This window comes from Peromyscus californicus, unplaced genomic scaffold, assembly GCF_007827085.1.
Source record: "Peromyscus californicus insignis strain IS unplaced genomic scaffold, ASM782708v3 Scaffold_24__1_contigs__length_46423439, whole genome shotgun sequence".
NCBI classification, from domain to species: Eukaryota; Metazoa; Chordata; class Mammalia; order Rodentia; family Cricetidae; genus Peromyscus; species Peromyscus californicus.
In genome coordinates, this window is record NW_026294535.1 from 21236515 (window position 1) to 21261301 (window position 24787).

The 24787-nt window shown below is 36.3% G+C and overlaps 1 protein-coding gene across 10 annotated transcripts in view; it reads right to left on the reverse strand.

Annotated features, from left to right (window-relative positions):
* Positions 1-24787, reverse strand: part of Lrriq1 (leucine rich repeats and IQ motif containing 1) — a 187597-nt gene that overhangs the window by 149689 nt on the left and 13121 nt on the right. For all 10 annotated transcript variants that reach the window (XM_052753245.1, XM_052753239.1, XM_052753244.1 and 7 more), the window contains 5 exons: positions 23681-23904; positions 16447-16521; positions 12747-15464; positions 7156-7308; positions 5794-5944 (listed from right to left, as the gene is read on the reverse strand). In XM_052753245.1, coding sequence (XP_052609205.1) covers positions 5794-5944; positions 7156-7308; positions 12747-15464; positions 16447-16521; positions 23681-23904 — 3321 coding nt within the window. The remainder of the gene's footprint in view (positions 1-5793; positions 5945-7155; positions 7309-12746; positions 15465-16446; positions 16522-23680; positions 23905-24787) is intronic.

Sequence of the window (24787 nt, forward strand, 5' to 3'; positions counted from 1 at the left end):
TGTTTTTGGTTTGGTTTGTTCTTGTTTTTATTTGCTTGTTTACTTGCTTCCTATTGTTTTCTTTGGGGGTGGGGGTTCCTGCAAGGGTGAGGGGAGGATATGGAGGTGAGTGGAGTTGCAGTACATGATGTGAAACTCCCAAAGAATCAATCAATAAATTAAAAACATAAACAGTGCACTTTATATTACTACACAATTTGTACAAAAATACATTCTCCCAAAAAGCTGCTTATCACTTAACTTCACTGACTAAAATAAGACGTACTTTGTTAAGTTGAAATCTTAGTAGTCATTCAATTTATACTTAAATGTCTATCTCAAGAGTAATAGTGAAAATTGTATGTTCCCATAGATACTGCATGTCAATATATTTAAATATCAAATTTAATAATAATAAAAATTCAGTTTCGTAACTCATATTTACCATTACTTTTGTTAACAGTACAGCTTATTTTGAAATTATTTCATATTATCTCTATTTATAATAATGCAATGTTTAATTTGTGGTGATTGATTTTAATTTCAAGTGAATTGCTTTAAAGAGATCAATGGTAAAATCACTATTCTTGTCCTCTTAAATCTAAAGAAACACAGTCAGATAAAAATTATAATATTTTCTAATATTAGAAAATATAAACATTAGTTAGAGTGAGCATTGCTTATTGCTACATCAAAGACAGGGGGCTTAGCAAAGCATTGGCAACCAGTTAAATTTGAAACTAAAAATATAAAATAAAGTGGTATCTCTGCCAATTTTACTTCACCTACTTAAGAAATATTATACAATGGAACTCTAACTTGCTGACTTATAAATACTAATCCATCTTTGTGCTCTTTCGTGAGAGTTCTTAAGAGCAATCTATCATCCAAATGACAAAATCTATCTTTTCATTTAGCTTGACCAGAGTTTCTAAGCTGTTCCTAAAGATGAAAAACAGACTCCACTGGTCTTCAGGAAAGCACTTGCAAATGTACACTCTTCTCGCACTCAATAAATACAGCAGTCTCGCTACACCCAACAGACAGCAAAGACATCTTAGCCTTGTTTTCTCTGTACTACAGAGATACCTCAGGCACATCAATTAAAGCTGTGGCAGTTTTCACATAAATCTTATAGATACCCAGTCTCAGGAAATCCATTGCTTACACAAAATCCCACATAGCATTACTACCTCACTACTGCCAATAAAAATGGCGACTCTACCAATTCTTCTTAAAAAGGGCGTCTGGGTATTTTTGTTGTTTTTGTTTTTGTTCTTGTTTTTTGTTTTTGTTTTTAGGTTTGCTCTAGTACTCTAGTGTGTGCCCACATAATAATACATTATCACGGCTCTTGCCTTCATTGAAAAAAAAATCATTATTCCTATATATATTTACACTAGAATTTCAAAACAAAACAAAAAATGTATCAATAATTTTAGTATTTCTAGTTGGGAAATCATTATAGGTGGTCTCAGAGTATGTGGTAGATGAACATTAGAACAGAATATGAGGGAATCATATTTTTAAAGTATACCCTTTAAGATGATTGAAAAAAAAAAAGATGGCTTTGAAAAAGAAGGACGTTTGTCTTTCCCAACACAAAACAGAAGCAGATTGGCTGATGGATGCTACCTAAACACAACTGTCCCCTTGCATGCAGAAAACTATTGAAAAGAAACACACGAAAAAGTTCCAAACCTGATATTTTAATACAAGAGGGAGTGAGTTACAATTTTGACATAATCCAGTCTGCACCAACATTTGTGCAGAGGCAATCTTGTGGGAACTGAGAGGAGGCAATTGGTTGGTGGGCAACCTGTGACTTTTCAAGCCTTCCTCTGGCAAGAGAGAACACCCTGTGGAGTAAGATGACAGAGCTCAAACATAACAAAAAGTTGTTTGGTCACTACAGATGACAATGGCCTGTGTGACAGAAAACTTTAAACATGGATCAAAAAGGTAACTCCAAATCTGTGCATTATGAACATAAATATTTAAATCAATGATACTTAAAATGTTTTAAAGTAGAAGATCGTTAGTAGGCAAGATCAAGCAAACAAAAGAGCCATGCAAGAAAAATGGGATTTAGTTTCAAGGACATTAGAGATACAAATATGGAAGAATAATATTTAAAGCTAAAATTCACAATAAAAATAAAAGAGTCAGCCAGGTGGTGGTGGCACACGCCTTTAATCCCAGCACTCAGGAGGCAGAGCCAGGCAGATCTCTGTGAGTTCCAGGCCAGCCTGGTCTACAAAGCGAGATCCAGGATAGGCACCAAAACTACACAGAGAAACCCTGTCTCGAAAAAACAAAAAACAAACAAACAAATAAATAAATAAATAAACAAATAAATAGATAGAGGCTTCTTTGAAACAGTAGAAATTCACAGTCTCAGAGCACAAATCCAAGGCTATATGAAGCAATATATTTCTAATAATATTATTATTAACATTATTATTATTAACTGACATTTAAAATATCACAACACTACCAGTCTAAAACCAATCAAATAGACAGAAAGTTTAAATAAAATAACTGAAATACATCTTATAGAGGAAAATTGTCTCCCAATGAGAAACATAAGTTGGCTTCCTTTTCAAGGCACATAAAGCATATATTAAAATTAACACCATATAGGACTAACAAGAAAGTCATGTAACATTCTAAATAGTAGAAGTGCAAGGTTTTTTCTGTGGCTATGAGAAAATGAGAAGGAAAAGAGAAATGAGGAAGAATAATAAGAAACATTCTTACAAAGAAATTTAAATCTTTAGAAAAAGGGTAACCAATAACTACAGAGCCAATTAAAATACATATCAGAACCCACAGAAAGGAATGTGTGAAGATTTAAGTATTTATGTCAATACATACACAATATTTGAATGAAATGTTTGAGAATACAAATGACCGGTGTAATAGACAAAAAAGAAACTGATATTCAATATCAGACTTGCAAAATAACTCTACACATATTAAGGGTGTACAACACTGACTTTTCTAAATTACAGGTAGTCCTTGACCTGCAATATAAATCACAGCAAATTAACTGACCTTACATCGGTCAATAATTCACAATGAAAAAATAATATGCAGTCATGGAAAAGGACTGTTATAAACTCCATAATGAGTGAAACTTTTAAAGAATTAAAAAAAATCACTTAAAATGTGCTGTATTTAGCGAACATATATATATATATATATATATATATATATATATATATATATATATATATATAGAGAGAGAGAGAGAGAGAGAGAGAGAGAGAGAGAGAAGGTGGTGGTGGTGGCTAAAACTGACTAACAACTGGACAAGAGTTATAGAGAATAGGAGGCTGTAGAATTCTCAGCCCTAAGTAGGACATACATATCATACTTCTTCCCCAGAAGCTCAGAGATCATTGAGAAAGAGGTGGAAAGACTGTAAGAGCCATGGGTTTGAAATAACATTGAGGAAACAGTATTTTCCAAAAACAACAGGGCAGCTGCACTTACAAACTCCTAGTGATTGCAACAGTACGCACAAGACCTGCACAAGGTCAAACAAGACAAAAATCACACATAGATGTGGGAAGGTGGGCATGAAATTCCAGAACTGGCTGAGGAGTTACTGACGTTGGATAGCTACTGTGGAAGGCAGACTCAATGTTTATTGATAATGTAACTCCTGGTAGGTTGACATCATAGCAAGGGAAGACATTGCTCCAGGACTAGGTAGAGCACAGAACAGTATTTATAATGAAGTCTTGCCAATGCAGATGAAATCAAATTTGATAAAACTCATATCACGCTTAGGGAAACAATTTTAATGACACTGAAAGGAAGTACACGCACAAGCCAGAAGAATTATGCCATACACAGGTTTTGCCACAAATAAATACATGAGTATAACAAGTACTAGAATTGCTACAGATATAGGATTTCAAGATCTTGATAAATGAAACGTGTTTATTATTCATGCTACTATTCAAACAAATGTGATGTTTTTGAAATAGAGATAAGAATATAGGATTATGTATTATTGGTTCATGCAAGGAATCATTACTACGCTTTCTAGGTGTAATAACATCCTGCGGTTAGCTAAAAAAAAAAAAAAAAAAAAAGAGGCATCACATTCTCAGAAACTGTTTCTTCAAACATGAAGAGATAGAATTACATTTAAGGTTTCTTTTAAAAATTAAAAAAGAAATAAAGCTCAAGTAAACACTGAACATATATAAGGGGTGTATGGATTTTCTGTTGTATTAGTCTATTTTCACAAATGTTTTAAGTTTTCCCACATCAAAGAAAGAAAAAGCAAATATAAGCAAACACATAGAAGGAATGTCAAGGAATCTAAATAGAACCTGACCTACATGGACAGAGGGCTGACTTCTCTCGTCGACATACTCCACGCCCACCAGATATTTCTATGGCAGTCAGATTTAATCGTGACTAGGGTAGAAGAGGAAGGGAAGATGATACGCCCATGGGGGGTGAAGCAAAAGTGTAAGCTATTTGTAGAGCTACCAGAGTCAATCCTTCATAAAGTTCCCAACCTTTTAGCAACCCTTGATTGTTTATTAAGTGTTCGGTCCCTACCAGGGTCCTTGAGTATCTGATGTTAATTTTTTTAAAAAAAAAAGCTAAAATGTTTATCTGTCCAACCTCATGCATTAGAAAGTATAAAATCCATAGTTGCAGCTACACAGCTATGCACATTTAATTATGAGGTACTGGGAGGACAAAGAGTAATTCACACTAATACACTATGTGATGTTAGGAGCCTCAGGGAAAGAGGGAGGGGTCAGTTCAAGTGATCTATTTAGTAACAAACAGCAAGTAAATAGGAAAATATTACTACAAATGCTGAGAATTGTAGCAAGTATAGGATCAATAAAATAGGCCAGAGAAGTGAGTTTTAAATTCCCCAGTGGAGTTTAATTCACTTCTGTAGGAAACAGAACAAAGAAAGGAATGTGCAAACTTCAGTGATGACTAACAGCTACTCATTAGTACTCATGGTTGTATTGTTTTAATATACATTAAAATAATGATATGTTTCCAATACAGATTAAGTAGGTACTAAAATGGTAAAATACGTAAATCAGGAATAGTGGCATACTGTGTGTATGTGTGTGTTGTGTGTTGTGTGTGTGACTATGAAATGCACCTTCATTAAATTGGAATTCACTATCTCACTACTGAGGCTAGGTTGGCTCAAGAATCTGAGTGTCTTCCCTTCTTTACCACTGAGATTACAAATATATGCTCTCAAGTCTGACCTGTTTCTCATTTCTCATGTGTATATATTTGTATGCACATATGTGTATGTAGTATGCATGTTGTATGCATGTTCAAATACATGTATAGCACACTGTAGATCCATGTGCTTGTGAAAGCCTAAGATTGACATTGAAGGAATCATCCTGCATTGCTCTCCCACCTCATTCATTGATAGAGAATCTCTCAATAAAGCCAGAGCTCATTGATAAATCTAATCTCACAAGCCAGCTTGTACTGAGGATCCCTTGTCCCCTCCTTCAGTGACTGGGATTATAGGTAGGTCCCCAAACCCAAGCAGCATTGACATGGATTCTCTGATCCAAACTCATGTCCTCAAGCTTGAACTGCAAGAATATTAACCACTGAGCATCTTCCTCATATCTCCTCAGGGTTTCTTACACCAGACTAAGGTGTTCACGCTTACAAGTCAACACTTTACCAACTGAGATATCTCCCTAGTCCTCGGAAAGGTTAATTCTAAAATGAGTGAATGAAACAAAATACAATTATGTAAAATAAATGTTTAAATAGTAAAATTGACCTTACTTATTCGAGTGATTTTGTTATGTGAAAGTTCAAGGTTCTTGATATTAGTGCATCCATCCAAGCCATGAATAGAAGTCAGCAGGTTTTTATTAAGAAGAACAACACAGAGATTTTCCAAATTTTCACAATTGATAGTCTCAATGTGGTTTTCCTAAAGCAAAGAAAGAACAAGTACAACAATTTTATTTCAACATCTTATAAATATAATACTTAATCCTTTCAAAAATATCAAAGTTGAGATATGATGTCTAAATCAACACATAAGTTTCTAATTTCTAGAATAATCATGCAAATAGCTATACTATGAAGAAGAGAAATTAATCCACAAAGAGTTGGCTATTTTTACATTTGCTTAATATTCTTTAAAAAAATATAGAGAATAATACAACAAAGTGTCTTGAACAACCCAAAAGAGCACAGTGGAATATTTGTTGGTTATATTGTTTGTGCTTTCAGGTGGGAAAGGTTGTGCTGGTTAACTGAGCCCATTCTCAACATTATTCCTAAGAGGATGAGGAGGGATAACTTTCCATTTTACTGTGCATCTCTCTGACTTGTAACGACCATGCTTTCACAAGTGTAGCTGAGAAAGGGCACTGAGAAGCTGCTCCTCCACCAGGATCTGTTGTAGATGCAAAGTTCATGAACTGATGGCTCAAACTAATGAGATTTTGTGGTCTTTGGGACATGAGCCTATTTTCTATATGTGGATCATTAAAAAGACACTGGGTGGTAGATTGTGAAGGAACATTAGTTTGATGGTCTGTTAGAAACTTGAAAACCCAATACTGGCACAAATGTGGTTCCCTCCCACATGAACTCAGAGCTCAGGCAATGAAACACTGGGTGACATGACACAGACAGATGCTTGATATGCACTTGCATACTGGCACATGTTTGGACAAACTCCCAGTCTTGGAAACAAAGAATCCCTAACAGCCCCAAGATAGTCTAACCTTTAAGACATCCCTATACAGGCAACTGAAAAAAAATTTGGAAATTCTCAATCCAACTAATAAGTGACAATTAAAAAAGAGACCAAGTCAACATGGTATAAAATGTACAGTCCAGTCTGGCTGCAGAATCACAAGAAATCACATGATTGTTTTTATAATACTATTTTAAAGAATGTTGTTATTTGTTACAGTGACCACACCGTTTATGAAACAAAATCATTAATTTCTGGCTCTGAATATCCTCTGCATACCCACTCAGTCCCTAGGAATTTAGGTCTGCAACGATTGCTTTGAACCTCATGGATGAAGTTATTTTACTGCTTCTTCAAAATGATCATGTCTGAAATCTAAACATGTATCCATTTCATATTTATTGTATGGTAAATAATAAAAGCAAACAACTTACCTGTGCATCGATGTACTTAAGTTTTTTGCAATGGTTCAGGCCATGCAAAGAAGTTAACCCACAGCGTTGGAGGGACAGAAGCTGAAGATTTGTGCACTCTGCTAGTGTAGAAAGACTACAGCCAGGCAAGTCCTGAAATGTAATGGCTGTAACCTAGAAATTTTAAGGAGACTGATGAATGACACTATTGAACAGCACAATATAGATGATATTAGCCTTGCAAAGGAGTTAAGAAATTCAATTAAGTAATTGTATATGTGGAAGCCTATCTTTATTAAGAACTCAGTCTATCTCGTCTCTTTTTCTTGCAATATAGCAAGGAAAGTCAATGCAATCATTCATAATCAATTCAAGATCAAAGGTAAAGTACATGGAAGCAATATAACAATCTCTTATTAAGTTTCTCCCTCAGTTTTAACAAATTTTTGTTGTTTTCAGGTTTGAAATACTTTTCTGTATATAACATAGCATAAAGCTATGTGTCTAACAGTAGCATTGAGATTCCTGGATCTCTGACAGGGACACACGTTGATGGAGACAGACAGACAACATTTGGCCCATTTCTTGCTTAACCAACAAAAGTAACATTAGGTAAATAAAGGTTCTACTTTCATAATCATCTCAGAGTGTTCCAAGTACTCACTACCTAAAGCAATCAATGCAACTAATTACCTTTCAATTTTTTAGGAATGAAAATGTATCATCCACTTAAATGACAATGTCAATGCACTTCTTATTGAGTTTGAATGCAAACAGATAAATTCTGTAATTAGAAAGGTGGCCATACACTAGAAAAATGAAAACATTTAGACTAAGAATTGAATAGCTCAAAATTTGACAATTACAGCAAGCTGTGTAATAATAAAGGTAGACTGGCAGTGAAATGCGTTATCTGGCCTTATTTAACAGCATGCCTTTTTCAGCCAACTGTACATTCCCAATCAAATTTTAGTTACTTATTAGGGAGCAATCTCTATAATTTCTGTCATTTCATTTTATTACAATTCATGAATGAGGGTCGTGTTAGCACCTTATTAGAGGCATCTTCCTTTGACTGCATATGAGGAGTTTCACACTATGCCTTCCATTTGTTTGAACATTTACAAATTCCTGTGATATAGGAATGTATCCTATACCCCATCCTAAAGTTTCCTAAACACATGACATCAAAACAAGTGTTCATATTCATTGTTTGACACATGTATTATAGCAATCACATGATTTAAATTGCTTTATATCCCTCAAATTCGGGTAAATATAAAATTAGTAATCATATGTGTCCAACACTTTGTTCAGCTTGAAAAATATCAGTTGGGGCATAAAGGAGTTTGACTAAATGTTTCCAAAATTTAAAAAAAAATGAATTGTTTCAACTTGTAGCAAAACTCAAATATGTTTACAGTACTCATACTTTCTTTTCCTGTTAAGGACAATATAAAAACATATTTGAAAATTTATATCTCTAGCTCTTGTGGTTTGAGAATGAACTGTTCCATCTATGGAACCTATGATTAATTGATTATCTTCATAATTATTACTATTTTTCATTTACTCATACATGTTTTCTCAAATACTCAAATACATATACATATATATATATATATTACTATAATCTTTCAGAGATTTATGAATTATCCTTAAGTTTAACCTAAGGAGAAGTATACTCCCCCCCCACCTTTAAAAAAATCTTCCAAAGATGGTGCTAGCAGTCAGGATGAACCCAGAGATGTGAAGCTAAATGACAAGAGAAAGTAGGAAAGTTACAGTGGTTGAATAAAACACTATGGTAAACTACCTGTCAAACAGAAAAATTACAGGAACTTTCTGGAAACAACAAAAAAAATTTTATAGTATTTCAGTATTTTCTTGACATATTAAGACATATTTTTCACTTTTATAAAAAATATTTGAAACTTCAAAGAAAAATGTAGCTTGCATCAGTTGCTTTAGTGACAGTGAAAGTGTCAAATCAGCCATTGCTAACCGCATCACTCCAGAGACTTGAATAATAGGCAATGTTTGTTCAACACATTAACCACAAGACCTGGTTGGCATTTTAGGAGACCTTCAGATGATTAAGCATTACTCTAAAAGAAGTAAAGAGAGATAATTATTGGGGAATATTATTTTAAGATGTGTTACTCTGTTTATGTTGCATTTGTTTAACTCTGTGAAGCTGTGCTACTGTGCCTGTCTAAAAGACCTAATGGTCTACTAAAGAGCTGAACGGCCAATAGCGAGGCAATAGAAAGAATAGTCAGGGTTGACTAGCAGAAAGAATTAATAGAAGGAGAAATCTGGGAGAGAAGAGAGCTAGGAGCAAGAACAAGGAGAGGAAGACATCAGAGGCTAATCACCCAGCTACACAACCAGCAACAGCTTACACAACCAGTATGAAAGAAAAGTATACAGAAATAGAGAAATTTAAAAGCCCAGAGGCAAAAGACAGATGGGCTAAAGTTAACAAAGGCTGACAATAAACAAGCCAAACTAAGGTTGAACGTTTATATTTAAGAATAATCCTCTGTGTGGGATTGATTTGGTAGCTGGGTGGTGGGCTCCCTAGAAAGAGCATAAACAAACAACAGCTAATTCCCCTTTTGTGAAAATTGACAGGAGTTCTCAAGAAAGAAGAGGGCATGAATAGAAGAAACATCAGGAGAAAGGTTTGTACTCTCCTCACTGATAGGGCAGAGATCAACTAGTAACAAGGAACAATAATTTAAGTTTTACTTTTCAAGCAGGCTACACTGTAGGCCTAGAACTGTCACCTGCAGCTAGCTCTAAGATACGTACATGAGGGTAGTTTTTGCAAGTAATTGCTACTGCTATCATATTGAAAAGCCTGATAAAAACTTAAGGGAAAGGAGACTACAGAAGGAATGGCCCAAGAAACAGCATCATCCAAGTAAAAACCAGTGAAGACCCACAGAAAGGATTTATATATAGCTACAGGGAGCTGGCAGCCATGGCCAAACACTGACTAGGAAATGGATGACATTTTACTGCGTAAGTTCTAGCTCTTGTTCCTTATAGTGTTTTTCTCCAACCAATATGTCTCTTCTAAACCCCATCACCATCCAGAAATGGTGGTACAGACTGGCAACTCCAAGTAATCAGAGGGTTGAAGTAGGAGCATGAAGATTTCAGCCCACCAAGGCTGTATAGTGAACTTAAAGCTAGCCTGGGAAATTCCATGAGACCCTGTCTCAAAATACTTTTCCTTACCAAAGGGCAAGGGATATAGTTAAGTTGTAGGGCTCTTGCTAGCATAGTTCTATCCTGAATACACAAAGAAAGTAAATCAACAAACCCAATTAATTTATTTTCCTTTCACAGAATACACAGGAATCCTATTTACAGTAGTCAAAATTTATGGAGCATTTCTTTGCTTATGTTCCATAGGGACAAAGGCTGCATTTTCTGTTCAGCTCACCAATAATTATCATTAGACTAATGAAAAACTTCCAAGTGAATAAAATACTGTATTATTTATTAGTATTTTGATTTGTCTAGGTACCTGTCCATATAATAAATGGAATATAGTCTAGGGGGTAACTTGGTGGGAGAACACTTGAGTGGCATACACAAGGCCCTGACCTAAGCAATAAAAAGGACAAGCACTCATGGTAGTATATGCCTGTGATCCCAGCACATGGGATAAGAGGTAGGAATATCATGAGTTTAAGACCAGTGTGCCCCATCGCAAGACCCTATCAATTTTCTTTTTAAATAGGGGCAACAAAATATGAAGACATAAAATGTCAAGAAGTCATAAAAATATTTTAATGAAAAAGACCTGTAGAAGATCTGGGGTCACTTGTGAATAGTTCACTGTCTGGAGTCCTGTTCTGCCATGTAAGAGGGCACTCTTCACTCACCCTTATGATGGAGGGACTACTGTCCCCTAATGAAGTTAATCCTCAGATTACTGGTCGCCCATAGAGATCAAGAGAGGTCCTTCTGTCTCAGGGTGAGGAGCCGTTGACACACAACAGATCATGGGTAGTTTTTTTTCCTTCCATTCCATCTTGAGGACATGGTGCCAGAAGCCGGTCTCCTACTCCAACTGAGACTCAAAAGGACTTTGATTTGGAGCCTGTTCCTGACATGTGTTGGAGCTTGCCTCCACATTGACAGATGGGACTGTTATCTCTCTTCTGCCAAATAGTCACAGATCACAGTTTGCATGTGTGATAAGTTATCTTATGACCCAGTGTCCTTAGACATTCTGTAGCACAAAAATAAAATTCCGAAGGCCTCTGGAAAACCAGGGTTCTTATGATCTTAAATATCTATCCTGGTTCTATCTAATATTAGTTACCTAAAGTTTTCTTTTTAGCTTCAATGATGGCTGGGTATCACCATGTACAATCTACCTTAATGATCATGTAATCAAGCGATAGAGGGCAGCCATGTCAGCTCAAGACTATACTGCTTAAAACTGAGATATTTTAAAATGTTATTTTCATGCCTCTAGTAATATACTAATATAATTGACTTACAAACCACAGGTAAATAAAAATTGTAAGCATTATACAATCAAAGGTCTTTATACACAGGTTTCTATGTCAAGTTCATTTGATGTTATACTCTTTATAACACAAAATTAGTCGCACTTAATGAAAACTACGCTGTGTTTCCAGTATTTGTGTATTGCAACTGCGTGGCATACATAACATTTGCAAACAGGCTAAATAACATTTGCATACAGGAATTCTAGGTTCTTCTACTCTGTCAGTGCAGCTTTCACTGCAGCAGGAGTTTTCATGGGAATGGAGGCAGAGCATTTGCCCCCAAGAGCAGTAAGTGTCCTTATATAATTCCAACCATAATTTCCAGATGTTCCTACAGGGCCTTGTAGCATGGATCTTAGAGGTCTTATTAATAAAATCAAACCTGAGGCCAGTTATTGGGTTGAATGTTGGATGATCAGAGAGACAGAACAAGACACAGCCACCTCACCTGGCCAGTACCTCAGCTGATCCTGTTTCCTCAGACTGGAAGCTTCTGTGTCCTCATCCCAATGGCTCTCAGCTGAACTGCTGCTCGAAAGCCTAAAGCTTAACCAGCTAAAAGCTTCTAGTTTCTGGTCCTCATGCCTTATATATCTTTCTGCTTTCTACCACCACTCCCTGGGATTAAAGGCTGGCTTTCTGGGATTAAAGGCGTGAGTCACCGTCCTTGAACACATGGATTTCTGCCTCTGGAATGCTAGGATTAAAGGCGTGTGCTACCACTGCCTAACCTCTATGTTTAATATTGTGGCTGTTCTGTCTCTGACCCCAGATAAGTTTATTAGGGTGCACAATATTTCAGGGAACACTATACCACCACAGGGCCTTGAATCAGGACTCAAGACACTGAAAAGTATAAATCAAAGCTCTTTAGACTTTCATGGGTAAAGTCCTGAAAATTTTTACTTGAGATCTTAAAAATATAAGCTCCCTGAACCAAGACAGTATATCATTAGTGACTTCATCTACTAAGAGGTAGAAATCTTACACATAAGACCATTGAAAGGCAAAATTACATTACAGAACATTAATTTTTCATTCAATATAAAAATAGTATTGCCAAATTATAAATACCTGCTGTAAAGTATTCCAAGGGCCATGCCGGAGGATGGCTGATGTATCCAAAGGAGGCATTGTATTTGCTGGACACTTCACAAGTCTCTTTTTTTTAATGATTTCCTTGAGTTGATTTTGCTCAAAGATTTCAGGCCAAGGTTTAAATGATTTTATCCAAGCCAGTCTCCTTTCCTCAACTGAAGATGAAACTGTTACCTGTGAAAGAGAGCAGGCCAGGCCACTGTCCATTTCAGCCTTAGTTTGCTTCCATTGTTCTGGAATGTCTTTAATCTCCGATTTAGGAGAGTCCCCTTCTTCAGTGACCAAGGGGCTATTAGCACTGTGCCTGCCAGCCTCTTCACTGGGAGCCAATTTGCCTGAGACAGAACCCTGCTGATTTGTGTTGCCTTCTGTATGCACCAAGGCACTTGAGTTAATGATCACAGCATCGCAGGTCAGCACATTGTCCTTCGGGATTTCCTCAATTCTTTTTGATTTTAAATCAATCTCTTCGTCTTCCAGCATTACATTTCTTTCTACAGGTGCAGGATTTTCAAATATTAGTGGCAGTGGGTCTTTTTGCATGGAAATAGTTGAAGAATAATTCCCTTCATACAATGATCTATTTTGCTCTGTTAGGTCTCTCTTTTCTACCTTTTCAGTCAATCTCTCTTGAGTATCATTGATGATTGCCTGTGCTCCAATATTGTCCTCTTCACTCATTTTTTGTTTGTGTCCAAACATTATTTGGGTTTCTTGTCCCACATTCGCCTTTGTGGCATGCTCTACATTTTCCTCCTTTTGAGTTTGGGTCTTTCTTTCTTGCCCCTGGCACTGAGTATCGACATTTTCTTTTAGGTCTGAGTTTTTCAATTCATATTTTTGGTCTATATTTTCTAAGTTAATTTCTTGGTTAACCAATTTTTCTGAACACTGTTTCTTTGGTAAGTTCTCACTTTTTTCATTCATTTTTAACTTTGGTAAGTTTTCATTTTTCTCATTCATTTTTAATTCCGTCAAAATCTCCTGACTTGTTTTTAATTCTACTCCTATCGATTCTGCCGCTGCAAAACCAAACATTGTTTGGGTTTCTTGTCCCACATTCTCGTTTGTGCTGTGATCCACATTTTCCTCCTTTTGAGTTTGGGACTTCCGTTCTTGGCCCTCGCACTGTGTATCGACATTTTCCTGTAGGTCTGAGTTTTTCAGTTCATTTGTTTGGTCTATATTTTCTAAGTTAATTTCTTGGTTAACCAATTTTTCTGAACATTGTTTCTTTGGTAAGTTCTTACTTTTTTCATCCATTTTTAATTTTGGTACATTTCCATTCATTTTAAATTTTGGTAAGTTTTCATTTTTTTCATTCATTTTTAATTCTGCCAAAATCACCTGGCGTGGTTTTAATTCTACTCCTATTGATTCTGTCGCTGCAAACCCAAACATTATTTGGGTTTCTTGTCCCACATCCGCCTTTGTGGCTTGCTCTACGTTTTCCTCCGTTTGAGTTTGGGTCTTTCTTTCTTGCCCCTGGCACTGTGTATCGACATTTTCTTTTAGGTCTGAGGTTTTCAATTCATATTTTTGGTCTATACTTTCAAAGTTAATTTCTTGGTTAACCACTTTTTCTGAACACTGTTTCTTTGGTAAGTTCTCACTTTTTTCATTCATTTTTAACTTTGGTAAGTTTTCATTTTTCTCATTCATTTTTAATTCCGTCAAAATCGCCTGACTTGTTTTTAATTCTACTCCTATCGATTCTGCCGCCTCAAAACCAAACATTATTTGGGTTTCTTGTCCCACATTCTCATTTGTGCCGTGATCCACATTTTCCTCTTTTTGAGTTTGGGACTTCCGTTCTTGCCCCTGGCACTGAGTATTGACATTTTCCTGTAGGTCTAAGTTTTTCAATTCATATTTTTGGTCTATATTTTCCAAGTTAATTTCTTGGTTAACCAATTTTTGTGAATATTGTTTCTTTGATAAATTCTCACTTTTTTCATTCATTTTTGGTTTTGGTACATTTTCATTCATTTTCAATTTTGGTAAGTTTTCATTTTTTGCATTCATTTTTGATTCCTCCAACATTGCCTGGCTTGGTTTTAATTTTACTCCTACTGGTTCCGTCAATGCAAGCTGTTTACGCACATTTTCTCTCTTGTTTGATTGCTGAACTAGACAAACAGCTTCTTGCTTCTTTGAATTGGTGTCCTCTAATTCTTCAGCTTTAGCAACCTTATTCTTCAACACGTTTGCCACAGCTACCTGCTTGACGTGACCTTCCCCCTTCCTTAAAGCGCAGCTGATGATCAGCGGTTGGCGGGCATCTTCCCTGGGTCTCATTTTTTCCCTGTTTCGTTGTTCTTCTCTTTCTTGTCTCAGGATACTCTTCTTCTCCTCGTATTCCCTTTCCCGCCTCCTCCTCTCCTCCAGCATCTTCTTCTTTCTCGCCTCCTCAATCCTCTGCTCCTCTTCAATTCTTCTTCTTCGTTCTTCCTCCTTTTGTCGGATCTTCGCTTCCTTCTCTTTCCGCTCCTGCGCTTTCTTTTTCTTATTTTCTATTTGCTCTCTTATGATTGGGCTATATTTTCTGTAAGTTATAAATCCTCTATATATAGCTTGAATTTTGACAGCTGCATTATGCTGCAAATTTAGCAAACGTGTTTTTTCTTTCTCCTGCAGCTCTCTTAATCTTGTTCTTTCCTCTTCCATTTGTAAATGCAAGTTTCTAATACGTTCCTAAAATAAAGTGAAATAAGTAATAATCAGCTAAAATGGATGATTTTATAAGTAGATTAAAAGTACACAAAACCCAAATCTAGAGTCTAATTGCTATAAGGCTCACTAAGAAAAACAGTTCACTTATTTCATAGAAATTATTTTTTTAAATACATAGATTTGGGTCATAATTGGAAGTTGATAATACTCTTTTAAGTTAATGAGCCAATAACTTAACAATTAAGGAATTATATGCAGGTAGAAAGCATTTGAAAACAAGATGACACCGGAAATACAAAGGGAAAAAAGAGGCCAAAATATACGGGTCTCAAACTTCCTGGCATGGATGCTGTAATAATGGAGACCAAAACGTAAGTAAACAGACAAAATAATTCAGCAAATTTTAAAAGAATATTAGTAAGTAGGCAATTAAATAAGTAGGAGGAGTAAATAGTTACAAACTGGGTTAAATCCTCAACATGGAGATAACCTTTTTGAAAAAAAATATATATTAGAATGATTTTCCATTAAAAAAAATCAGGGGAAAAAAGGAATGGTTGGGTGGATGCTGGCCTAAGGAAAATCTTTTTTAAAAGTCTTTTTTTTCAAATTAAAAAGATATGAAATATATATCAGGAATAAGATAGGTAAACACAAAAGAAGCTTGTATATGACCAGTGGGCATCCCAGAATAAAGATCTGAGAAAAACTAAAGGGCTAAAATTAATATAAATTATTTTTTGTATACAAATACAAATATACAAATTTTTATATACTAATACAAAAACAGCCATCAGGAAAACAGCAAAGTTAACTAACTTTTTATTTTTAGGATATTCTCTTTCAGTGAGAGTTTCTAAGGTTAACAAATTTCTAAGGTTGAAATAAGTTAAATACCATACCATAGGCAACATTATTATGCTCATCATTTTAAAAAGCATAATAAATAATTTAGTCCAAATGGAGAAAAACAATGTATGAATACAAAACAACAAATATATACCTCATGCTCTCTATATTTTTCTTTCCATATTTTCTCTTCTTTATGAAGTTCATCATTCATTTTGTCCTGATCTTGCTGGATGTAGAATAACACCAGAATATTATTACATTCAAATATCAAAAGACATATTCATTATGTCAGATTCTGTCAACACATTTATAAACAATGATTAAATGTGAAAATCTCCCTGCATGCTCAGTTATTAGTAATGAAAACCCAAGATAGCTAAAATACCCCTAAATGATAAAAAGAACTGGTGAAGGTATCACTAATCATGATCATAATTGTACTACAGACTACAGAGCTATAGTAATAAAAACAGAATGGTAATGGCACAAAATCCAGCATGTTGACCAACGGAATCAAATTGAAGACCAGAACATAAATGTACACACCTATGGATACTTGATTTTTGATTTAAAAAAAAAAAGCCAGAAATACATACTGGAAAAAAAAGACAGCATTTTCAACATTTCATTGAAACTGGATGGCTGCATGTGGAAGAATGCAAATAAATCCATACTTACCACCCTGTACAAAACTCAACTCCAAATGGATGAAAGACCTCAACATAATGTCAAATATATTGAATCTAACAGAAGAGAAAGTGAGGAAGGTCTTGAAGTCATTGGCACAGGAAAAGACTTTCTGAACAGAAGACAGTTAACACCAGAACTAAGAACAACAGTTAATAAATGGGACCTCATGAAACTGTAAACATTCTGTAAGGCAAAGTATGTTGTCATTCAGATGAAGAAGCAGGATACAGATGGGAAAAGATTTTTAACAACTATTCATCTGGCAGAGAGTTAATATCTAAAATATGCAAAAGATCTCAAAAACTACATCAAGAAAATAACCCAGTTAAAAAATTGGGAACATATCTAAAGAGAAAATGCCCAAAAGAGGAAATTAAAAACGGCTGAGAAGCATTTAAAGAAATGTTCAACATTCATAGTCATCAGGAAAATGTGAATCAAAACTACTTTGAGATTTCATCTTAAGAACAGTCAGAATGGCCATATCAATAAAACAAATGACAGCCCATGCTGGAAGAATGTGGAGTTAGAGGAACATTCATTCATCACTTTTGAGAGTGCAAACTTGCACAGCCACTATGAAAATCAGTGTGGTGATTTCATGGGAAGCTAGGAGTTGAACTACCTCAATATCCAGTTATACCACTTTTGGGCACATACCTCAAGGACACTTCATCATACTACAGAGACACACTTGCTCAATTGCTCAACCATGTTCATTGCTTCCCCGTACATAAGAGTCAGAAATTGAAAACAGCTTAGATGTATGTAAATGGTTGAATAGATTAACAATTGTGATTCATTTACACAATGGAGTATTAATCACCTGTTATGAAAATTAAATCATGAAATTCACAGGTAAATAGATGGAGCTAGATAAAATCATCATGAGTGAGATGATACCCTAGACCCAGAAAGACATATGCTGTGTTTGCTTCTGTGTGGATGGTAGTTGTCAAATCTTCAAAAATCAACCTACAGACTGCAGAACCACATAGGTTAGGAATAGAGAAAGGGGCTTGGGGGCAAGGTTGGATTTCTCTAAGAAGGGGAAATAGAATAGATAGTTATTGATGGACAAGGCTGGAGACTTTAATGGAGGATCTAACAGAAGGGGGAAGGGATGAGAGAGGGAATATGAAGAGAGATGTGTAAAATTTGGGCCATTTGAAATGTGGTATGGTAATTAGATAGAACCCATACCTGATGCTGCTTGGGAGGACAAAAATCTGAACCTAGATATGCCAGTGACCTAAAAGAAATCAAACAATACTGTTATGCTAAAGGAACTTAGCAATAAAATGACTCCTAACCACATTCTGCTATGCTCAATTGATCTGTGCCTTGCTCATCCATCACCAGAAAAGTCTATTCCTGAAGAATATGGGCAGTCTTATCAAATTCAGAGTGAGGGACTTTGGAATACTACAATGGATATCTTCATCACACATCCCCCCCAACCCCCCCCCCCCAGGGCCAAAAAGCTCTGCAAAAAAAGGAAGAATGATTATAAGAGAAAGAGGGAATGAAGAACACCAAGAAATTAAGGCTCTCTAAGAATGTATGAACTCACAGAAACTGTGGCAGCATACAGAGGGTCTGCACACATGGGTGTCCTGTAACATGAATCTTAAAAGGTCTTATAATAAAAAACTCAGAACCAGATATTGAGGTGAAGGCTGAAAGATCAGAGAAACAGAACAGCCAGCCACTACTTCTTACCTCTACAAAATCCTCAGTCTAAAGAGAACGAGTTCCTGTTTCCATGAATCCTCAGACTGAAAGCCTCTGAGTCCTCACCCCTGAGGGTCTCAGTTGAACTGCTGCTTAGTTCCTGGCTCCTCTTGACTTATAGACCGTTCTCCACCCAGCCATGTCACTTCCTGGGATTAAAGGCGTGTGTGCTTCCCAAGCAAAGGCATGAGATCTCAAGTGCTGGGATTAAAGGCGTGTGCCACCACTGCCTGACTGTTCCCAGTGTGGCCTTGAACTCACAGAGATCCAAACAGATCTCTGCCTCCCAAATGACAGAATTAAGGGTGTGTGTCACCACTGTCTGGCCTCTATGTATAATCTAGTGGTTGGCTCTGTCCTCTGATCCCCAGATAAGTTTATTAGGGTACATAATATACCACTACAGGGTCCCGGGCCAAAGAGGTGGACACAAGCCCCCATTGCTAACCCAGGAGCTATCTATAGTTAATAACTGCTTGCAAATAAAAATCAGTTTTCTCCAAGGGAGTCTCATGGAGGAAACAAATCACTCTTAAGGGCAGGTCCCATCCCAAGCAGTAGATGGCCAACACAAAATGAACTCAAAGGTTCTTGGTCTTAAGTCAGGGCTTTTATCATATATTTAATAATTGTATAAAAATATTACTACCACTACTATTACTACTATTAGTCTTCCTTTGTATATGTATTATGGCTTTCAGTTTTGGGTATTCCTCTGTGTGTGTGAGCATGTGTGAGTCACTATGTGTTTCTTGTGCCATTTCTTTGTCTCTTTTTATTGCTTGTTTGTTTTCTTACTATAATTTGTTTGATTTTGTTTTATCTAATTTTATCTTATTATTAGTTTTATATGTCTCTTTATTTTCTAATGAGAGTCAGAAAGGGATGGGGACAGAAAAGAAGACAGGTGGGAAGGAACTTGGAGGAGTTGAAGAAGAAATTATAATCAGAAGACATTGTATGAAAAAAATCTATTTTCAATAAAATTAATAAAAATGAGAATGTTTTTGAACATTATATTAGCCATTAGTTCTTTCCACAGGATGTAAACTTGAAATTAACATTAAAAAATAGTCCTCTGATGGCAACTGGGTAGATGAATTGGAAGACTAAGTAGAGAGAAGGTGAAAGATCAATTAGAAATAATAGCAAATATTCTCAATCACTAGCACAGCTTGACTATTTCAAAGTGGCAATAAGAAATATGAACACAAAGGTGGACAATATAATTATAAAAGGATGGCAAGCAGAAAAAGAGGAAAGAGTAAAATCTGTTTCACATCAGCTTTTAGTTCATTTAATTGGGAATACTGGAGGACCCCAATGCGGGAAAAACACAATGCATACAGCTTTTGATGCATTTGTGTAGTATGGGGTATCAATAGGAGAGTTACAAACTCAGCTTTCTGTTCTTATACAGGCTGTTACTGATCAGTGGTAGCTATGGGTGATGTCAAATAATAAAATATAAGATGTGATAAAGGAGGAAAGAACAGAAGTTTGGCAGAGTGCGCTATAATGGCAGACATAAATCTAAGCAGACATGAATGAAGAGTTGCTAAACTTGTGGGAAGAGAATCCAAACAGTGTGATGCAAAAGTAAGAGAAAGCACACAATCCAAAGATAAATCAGCATTCTGCTGGTATAAAATGACTCAGAGGCCCAATAAGAAGCAAAAATGAAAGTGTGAATATAATATTTAGAGATCACGGATTATCTCTTTCAAGATCGTTTTACTTGAGAGTAGGGGCCATAGGAGAGATGAGGAAGTAGAGATGCTGACAACTAATTCTTTGTGAACCTTATCTACTTCATGTAGAGTTCAAAATGTAACAGCGTATGACACAATGAAGGTAAATACATAGCTTTTGTTTTGTTTTTAGGATTAGAGAAAATTGAACATAATGATAAAAATTATAAAAGGAAATTTAATGGGGCATGCTGGTTGATATTGTTAGCCTGACAAGATCTAGAGTCCTGTAGGAGACAAACGTCTGAGTTAGTACGTTAGTGAGAGAATTTCAAGATTGGGTTAACTGAGGTAGACTCACATGCTAAATGTGAGCAGTGCCATTCCACAGAATTGGGTCCTAGATTGAGTAAAAGATACAAAGCCAGCCTAGCAGCAGCATGTAACTAATCTTTTTTTGGACCACAAGCTCCCAAATAATGACACATAGACTTTTTATTAATTATGAAAGCTTGGCCTTAGTTTAGGCTTGTTCCCAACTAGCTCTTAAAACTTAAATCAACCCATTTATATTATTGTATTATATTATGTCCTACCATCTGGCTTGTTACCTCTTCTCAGTACAATATGTCTGACTTTCTCTGCATCTCTCTGGTGAATCCCCTGCCTCTAGATTCTTCCCCTGAGGTCCTGTGGAAAATCACCTGTCTCAAATTTTTTCCCTGATTTCCTCTCTCTCCCCAGAAGTCCTGCCTATCTTCTCCTGCCTCGCTATTAGCCATTCAATTATTTATTAAATCAATCAGACTAGAGAGGTGGCTCAGAGATTAAGAGCACTGGCTGTTCTTGCAGAGGTCCTGAGTTCAACTCCCAGCAACCACATGGTGGCTCACATCATCTATAGTGGGATTGATGCCCTCTTCTGGTATAAAGGTGTACACGCAGGCAAAACACTATATACATAATAAACCAATGAGAAGGTGCCTTAAGTGAGGGAGGTTAAGCAGAGAAACATGTTCACAGTGTACAAAAATATTAACCTACACAGTAGCATTCATCTCTCTGGTGACAGAGGACGCAATGCGACTAGCCGTCTTCTGTTCCTAAAGCCATGGGTGTCTGACCATGCTGGACTATACTCAACAAACTGTATCCAGCATAACCTCCCCCCGCCCCCGCCTTCCTTCTCTAAGTTGCTTCCATCAGGTATTTCAATACAACTATGACAAAAGCAAATAACCAGTGTATTTCAGCATTTAGAAAAAAACCTGGGCAAAGTAACTAAGAACAAAGTGAAATGGGGAGTGAACATCTGGCAGAATGGAAAGCCTTTTCCACTGCAAAGAGGGAAGGCAAAGAGAGGATAAGTGCAGACACTGGGGCATATGGTATGAGAAAACAGATAAAATTTGTAATTGATGTAAAACAATGGGAACAGTCGCTAATAATGAGGTTGCAGGTGCTGAGCGGAGTCCCTGAAAGATCAATGACAGATGTGTCTAGCGAAGGACAAGAAATCTAACAAAGTTCAGCCCAGTGCTTGGTTGTGGATCATTGCATCTGCTTCCATCAGTTACTAGATGCAGGTTCTATGATGACAGAGTAGTCACTAATCTGATTATATGGAAAGGTTAGTTCAGATGCCCTCTCCATTATTGCTAGGAGTCTTAGCTGGTATCACACTTGTGGATTCCTGGGGATTTCCCTAGCACCAGGTTTCTCCCTAATTCCCAGCGGTTCCTCTACCAAGATAGCTCCTTCATAGTTGACGAGATGGAGGAGGGATCACAGGAGCAAGTGAGGTCAAGACAACGATGGGGAAAACCACAGAGACAGCTGACCCAAGCTGGTGGGAGCTCATGGACTCGGGCCTGTCAGCTGGGGAACATGCATGGGACTGAACTAGGCCCTATGAATGTGGATGACAGTTATGTGACTAGATCTGTTTGGGGAGCCCCTGACAGTGGGACCAGGACTTATCTTGGATGCACAAAATGGATTTTTGGAACACATTCCCTTGGGTGGGATGCCTTGTTCATCCTTGACACAGAGAGGAGGGGCTTGGTCCTGCCTCAATTTAGTATGCCAGACTTTGTTGACTCCCCAAGGGAGGCCTTATCCTCTCTGAGGAGTGGATGAGGGGTGAAATTGCAGGAGGTGAAATGGTAGGAGAAGTGGAGGGAGGAGGAATTGAGATTGGTGTGTAAAATGAAAAAAAGCATTTTTAAAAATTAGAAAAAGAAATCTAACAAAGGATGCAACAAAGTACTACTGGGAAAACAGTAAATTCTATATTTTGAATCCATTATAATAATGTTGAACAGTCCAGCCCAAAAGCTTCCAAACTCCAACGAATAATAAAGTGCACATTTAGGAATTCATTAGCTCTATGAATGACTTATTTTCTTGAAATTTTGTGAAAAAATAAGTCTGTTTTAAAAATTAAGTTACAGTCATGGACAACAGAGACTAGTATCACTTAAACATGTACCTGACTACTTGATCTTCCAGTGGTAAGCAAAAGAACAAAAAGCTTAATAGGATTTGATAATCATGTATCCCTTAAAAATGAAAACACCACTACTCAAGTTAATGAAGTTATTCAGCATAAGCCAGTAAACATTTCTCCAATTAGCTCTATGTAGAGCATCCAAACCCCTGAATTTTGGATAATACACAAACCAAACTTAGTGAAAGATAAAATCTGATCTTGCCTCTTTACAGGCATGCAATCCAAATTCCAAAGTCTGTAAATTTACCAATAAGCTGTTAGTATGTTTTGTATGACTGTACAGACCTCAACACACCCAACAATTACAAAAGCAACCTGAATAATCCACAGTGAATAAACTTACCTTAAATTAGGGGCAGAACAGAGAATGCCATCTACATTTCTGAACTACTTTAAGTTAATATGTCTTATATAACGTGTCATATGTCAGACATTACAAAGAATACATTATATAATCAAAGGAACAGTCTTTCCTATGATTCAAAAGGCATGAAAAAGTCATATTATGATGCAAATTTCAGATTATGTGGGATATTCCTTGAGATTCTATGAACTCCAGAGGCCTCCAAGATCAAAAGTTCACAATGGAAATTTTAATGGAATTCATGCAAGCTAATCAGGGCATTCCAAGATCAGGCATTTTCTCATCAAGAGTGATTAAAAGCCACAGAGTAAGCTCCTCCATTTATATCCCAGTCCAGACATCAGCACCTTTCAGAGATAGCTACGCTCTTAGGAAGAGTAGAAAAATCCCATACCTTCTGAAGGTTTTCTAATTTTTCCTTCTCAGCTTCAAACTGTTTTATCCAGCAATGTCTCTTCTCATCATCTTCTTGAAATTTCTGTTTTTCTAGATCACTCTGAGCTTCCAGAGTTTCTTTATCTTTATCTTCGAGTTCTCTTTGCTTGTCCTGCCAAGCTTCAAAAGACTTTCTACATCTTTCTTCTACTTCAAAGTATCCAAAACTCAAATCCGCATCATCTGTATTCATTCAGAGGAACAAAAGTACTATGCTTGAGATGAATCTATCATAAACCTACTACAGAAGCATATTACCGAAGCAAAAGGATATACATTTTCAAATGTAAATGGATGTCAACAGCCACACACCTTTGGGCATGAGCAATCTCAAGTGATTATACATGGAAATCCCATTACTGTCAATAAGGAACTCAAATAACTTTCCTCAAAATATTCCCTAAAATTTAAAATAATACTCCATGGACGTGTGTCTGTGCAATTGGAGGTAAATGACACAGTTAAGATATTGTTCAGTATTGTTTTGTTTAATGGTCTTTCGTGTTTTCATGTGAATGTTAAGATTTTTTTTTAAGTTTCTTTGGAGAAATATATTGAAATTTTGATGGGGATTACAATGAATCTGTTGATTGATTATGGCCATTTTCATAATATTAATATTACCTACTATGTATATGCGAGATCTTTCTATTTTTTTTTTTTTTGGTGTCTTCTTCCATTTCTTTCTTCAGTGTTTTTTATTTTACTTTATTTTTAGAATTTAATACATGTATTTAAACATGTCGTTGTATGATATGGTGGCTAAAGTAATCTAAGAGGAGGAAATATTGAGAAAATACCCCCATAAAATCAGGCTGTGGGCAAGCCTGTAGGGTATTTTTAGATTAGTGATGGATATGGGGGGTCCATCCCATTTTGAGGAGGGCCACCCTTTTAGTTGGTAGTTCTGGGTTCTTAAAGAAAGCATGCTGAGGAAGGCATGGAAAAGCAAGCCAGTAAGCAGCATAGCTCTGTAGCCTCTGCTTCAGCTCCAGTCTCCTGCCCTGTCTGAGTTCCTGTCTTGACTTCTTTTAGTGATAAACAGTAACTAGGAAGCATGAGCCAA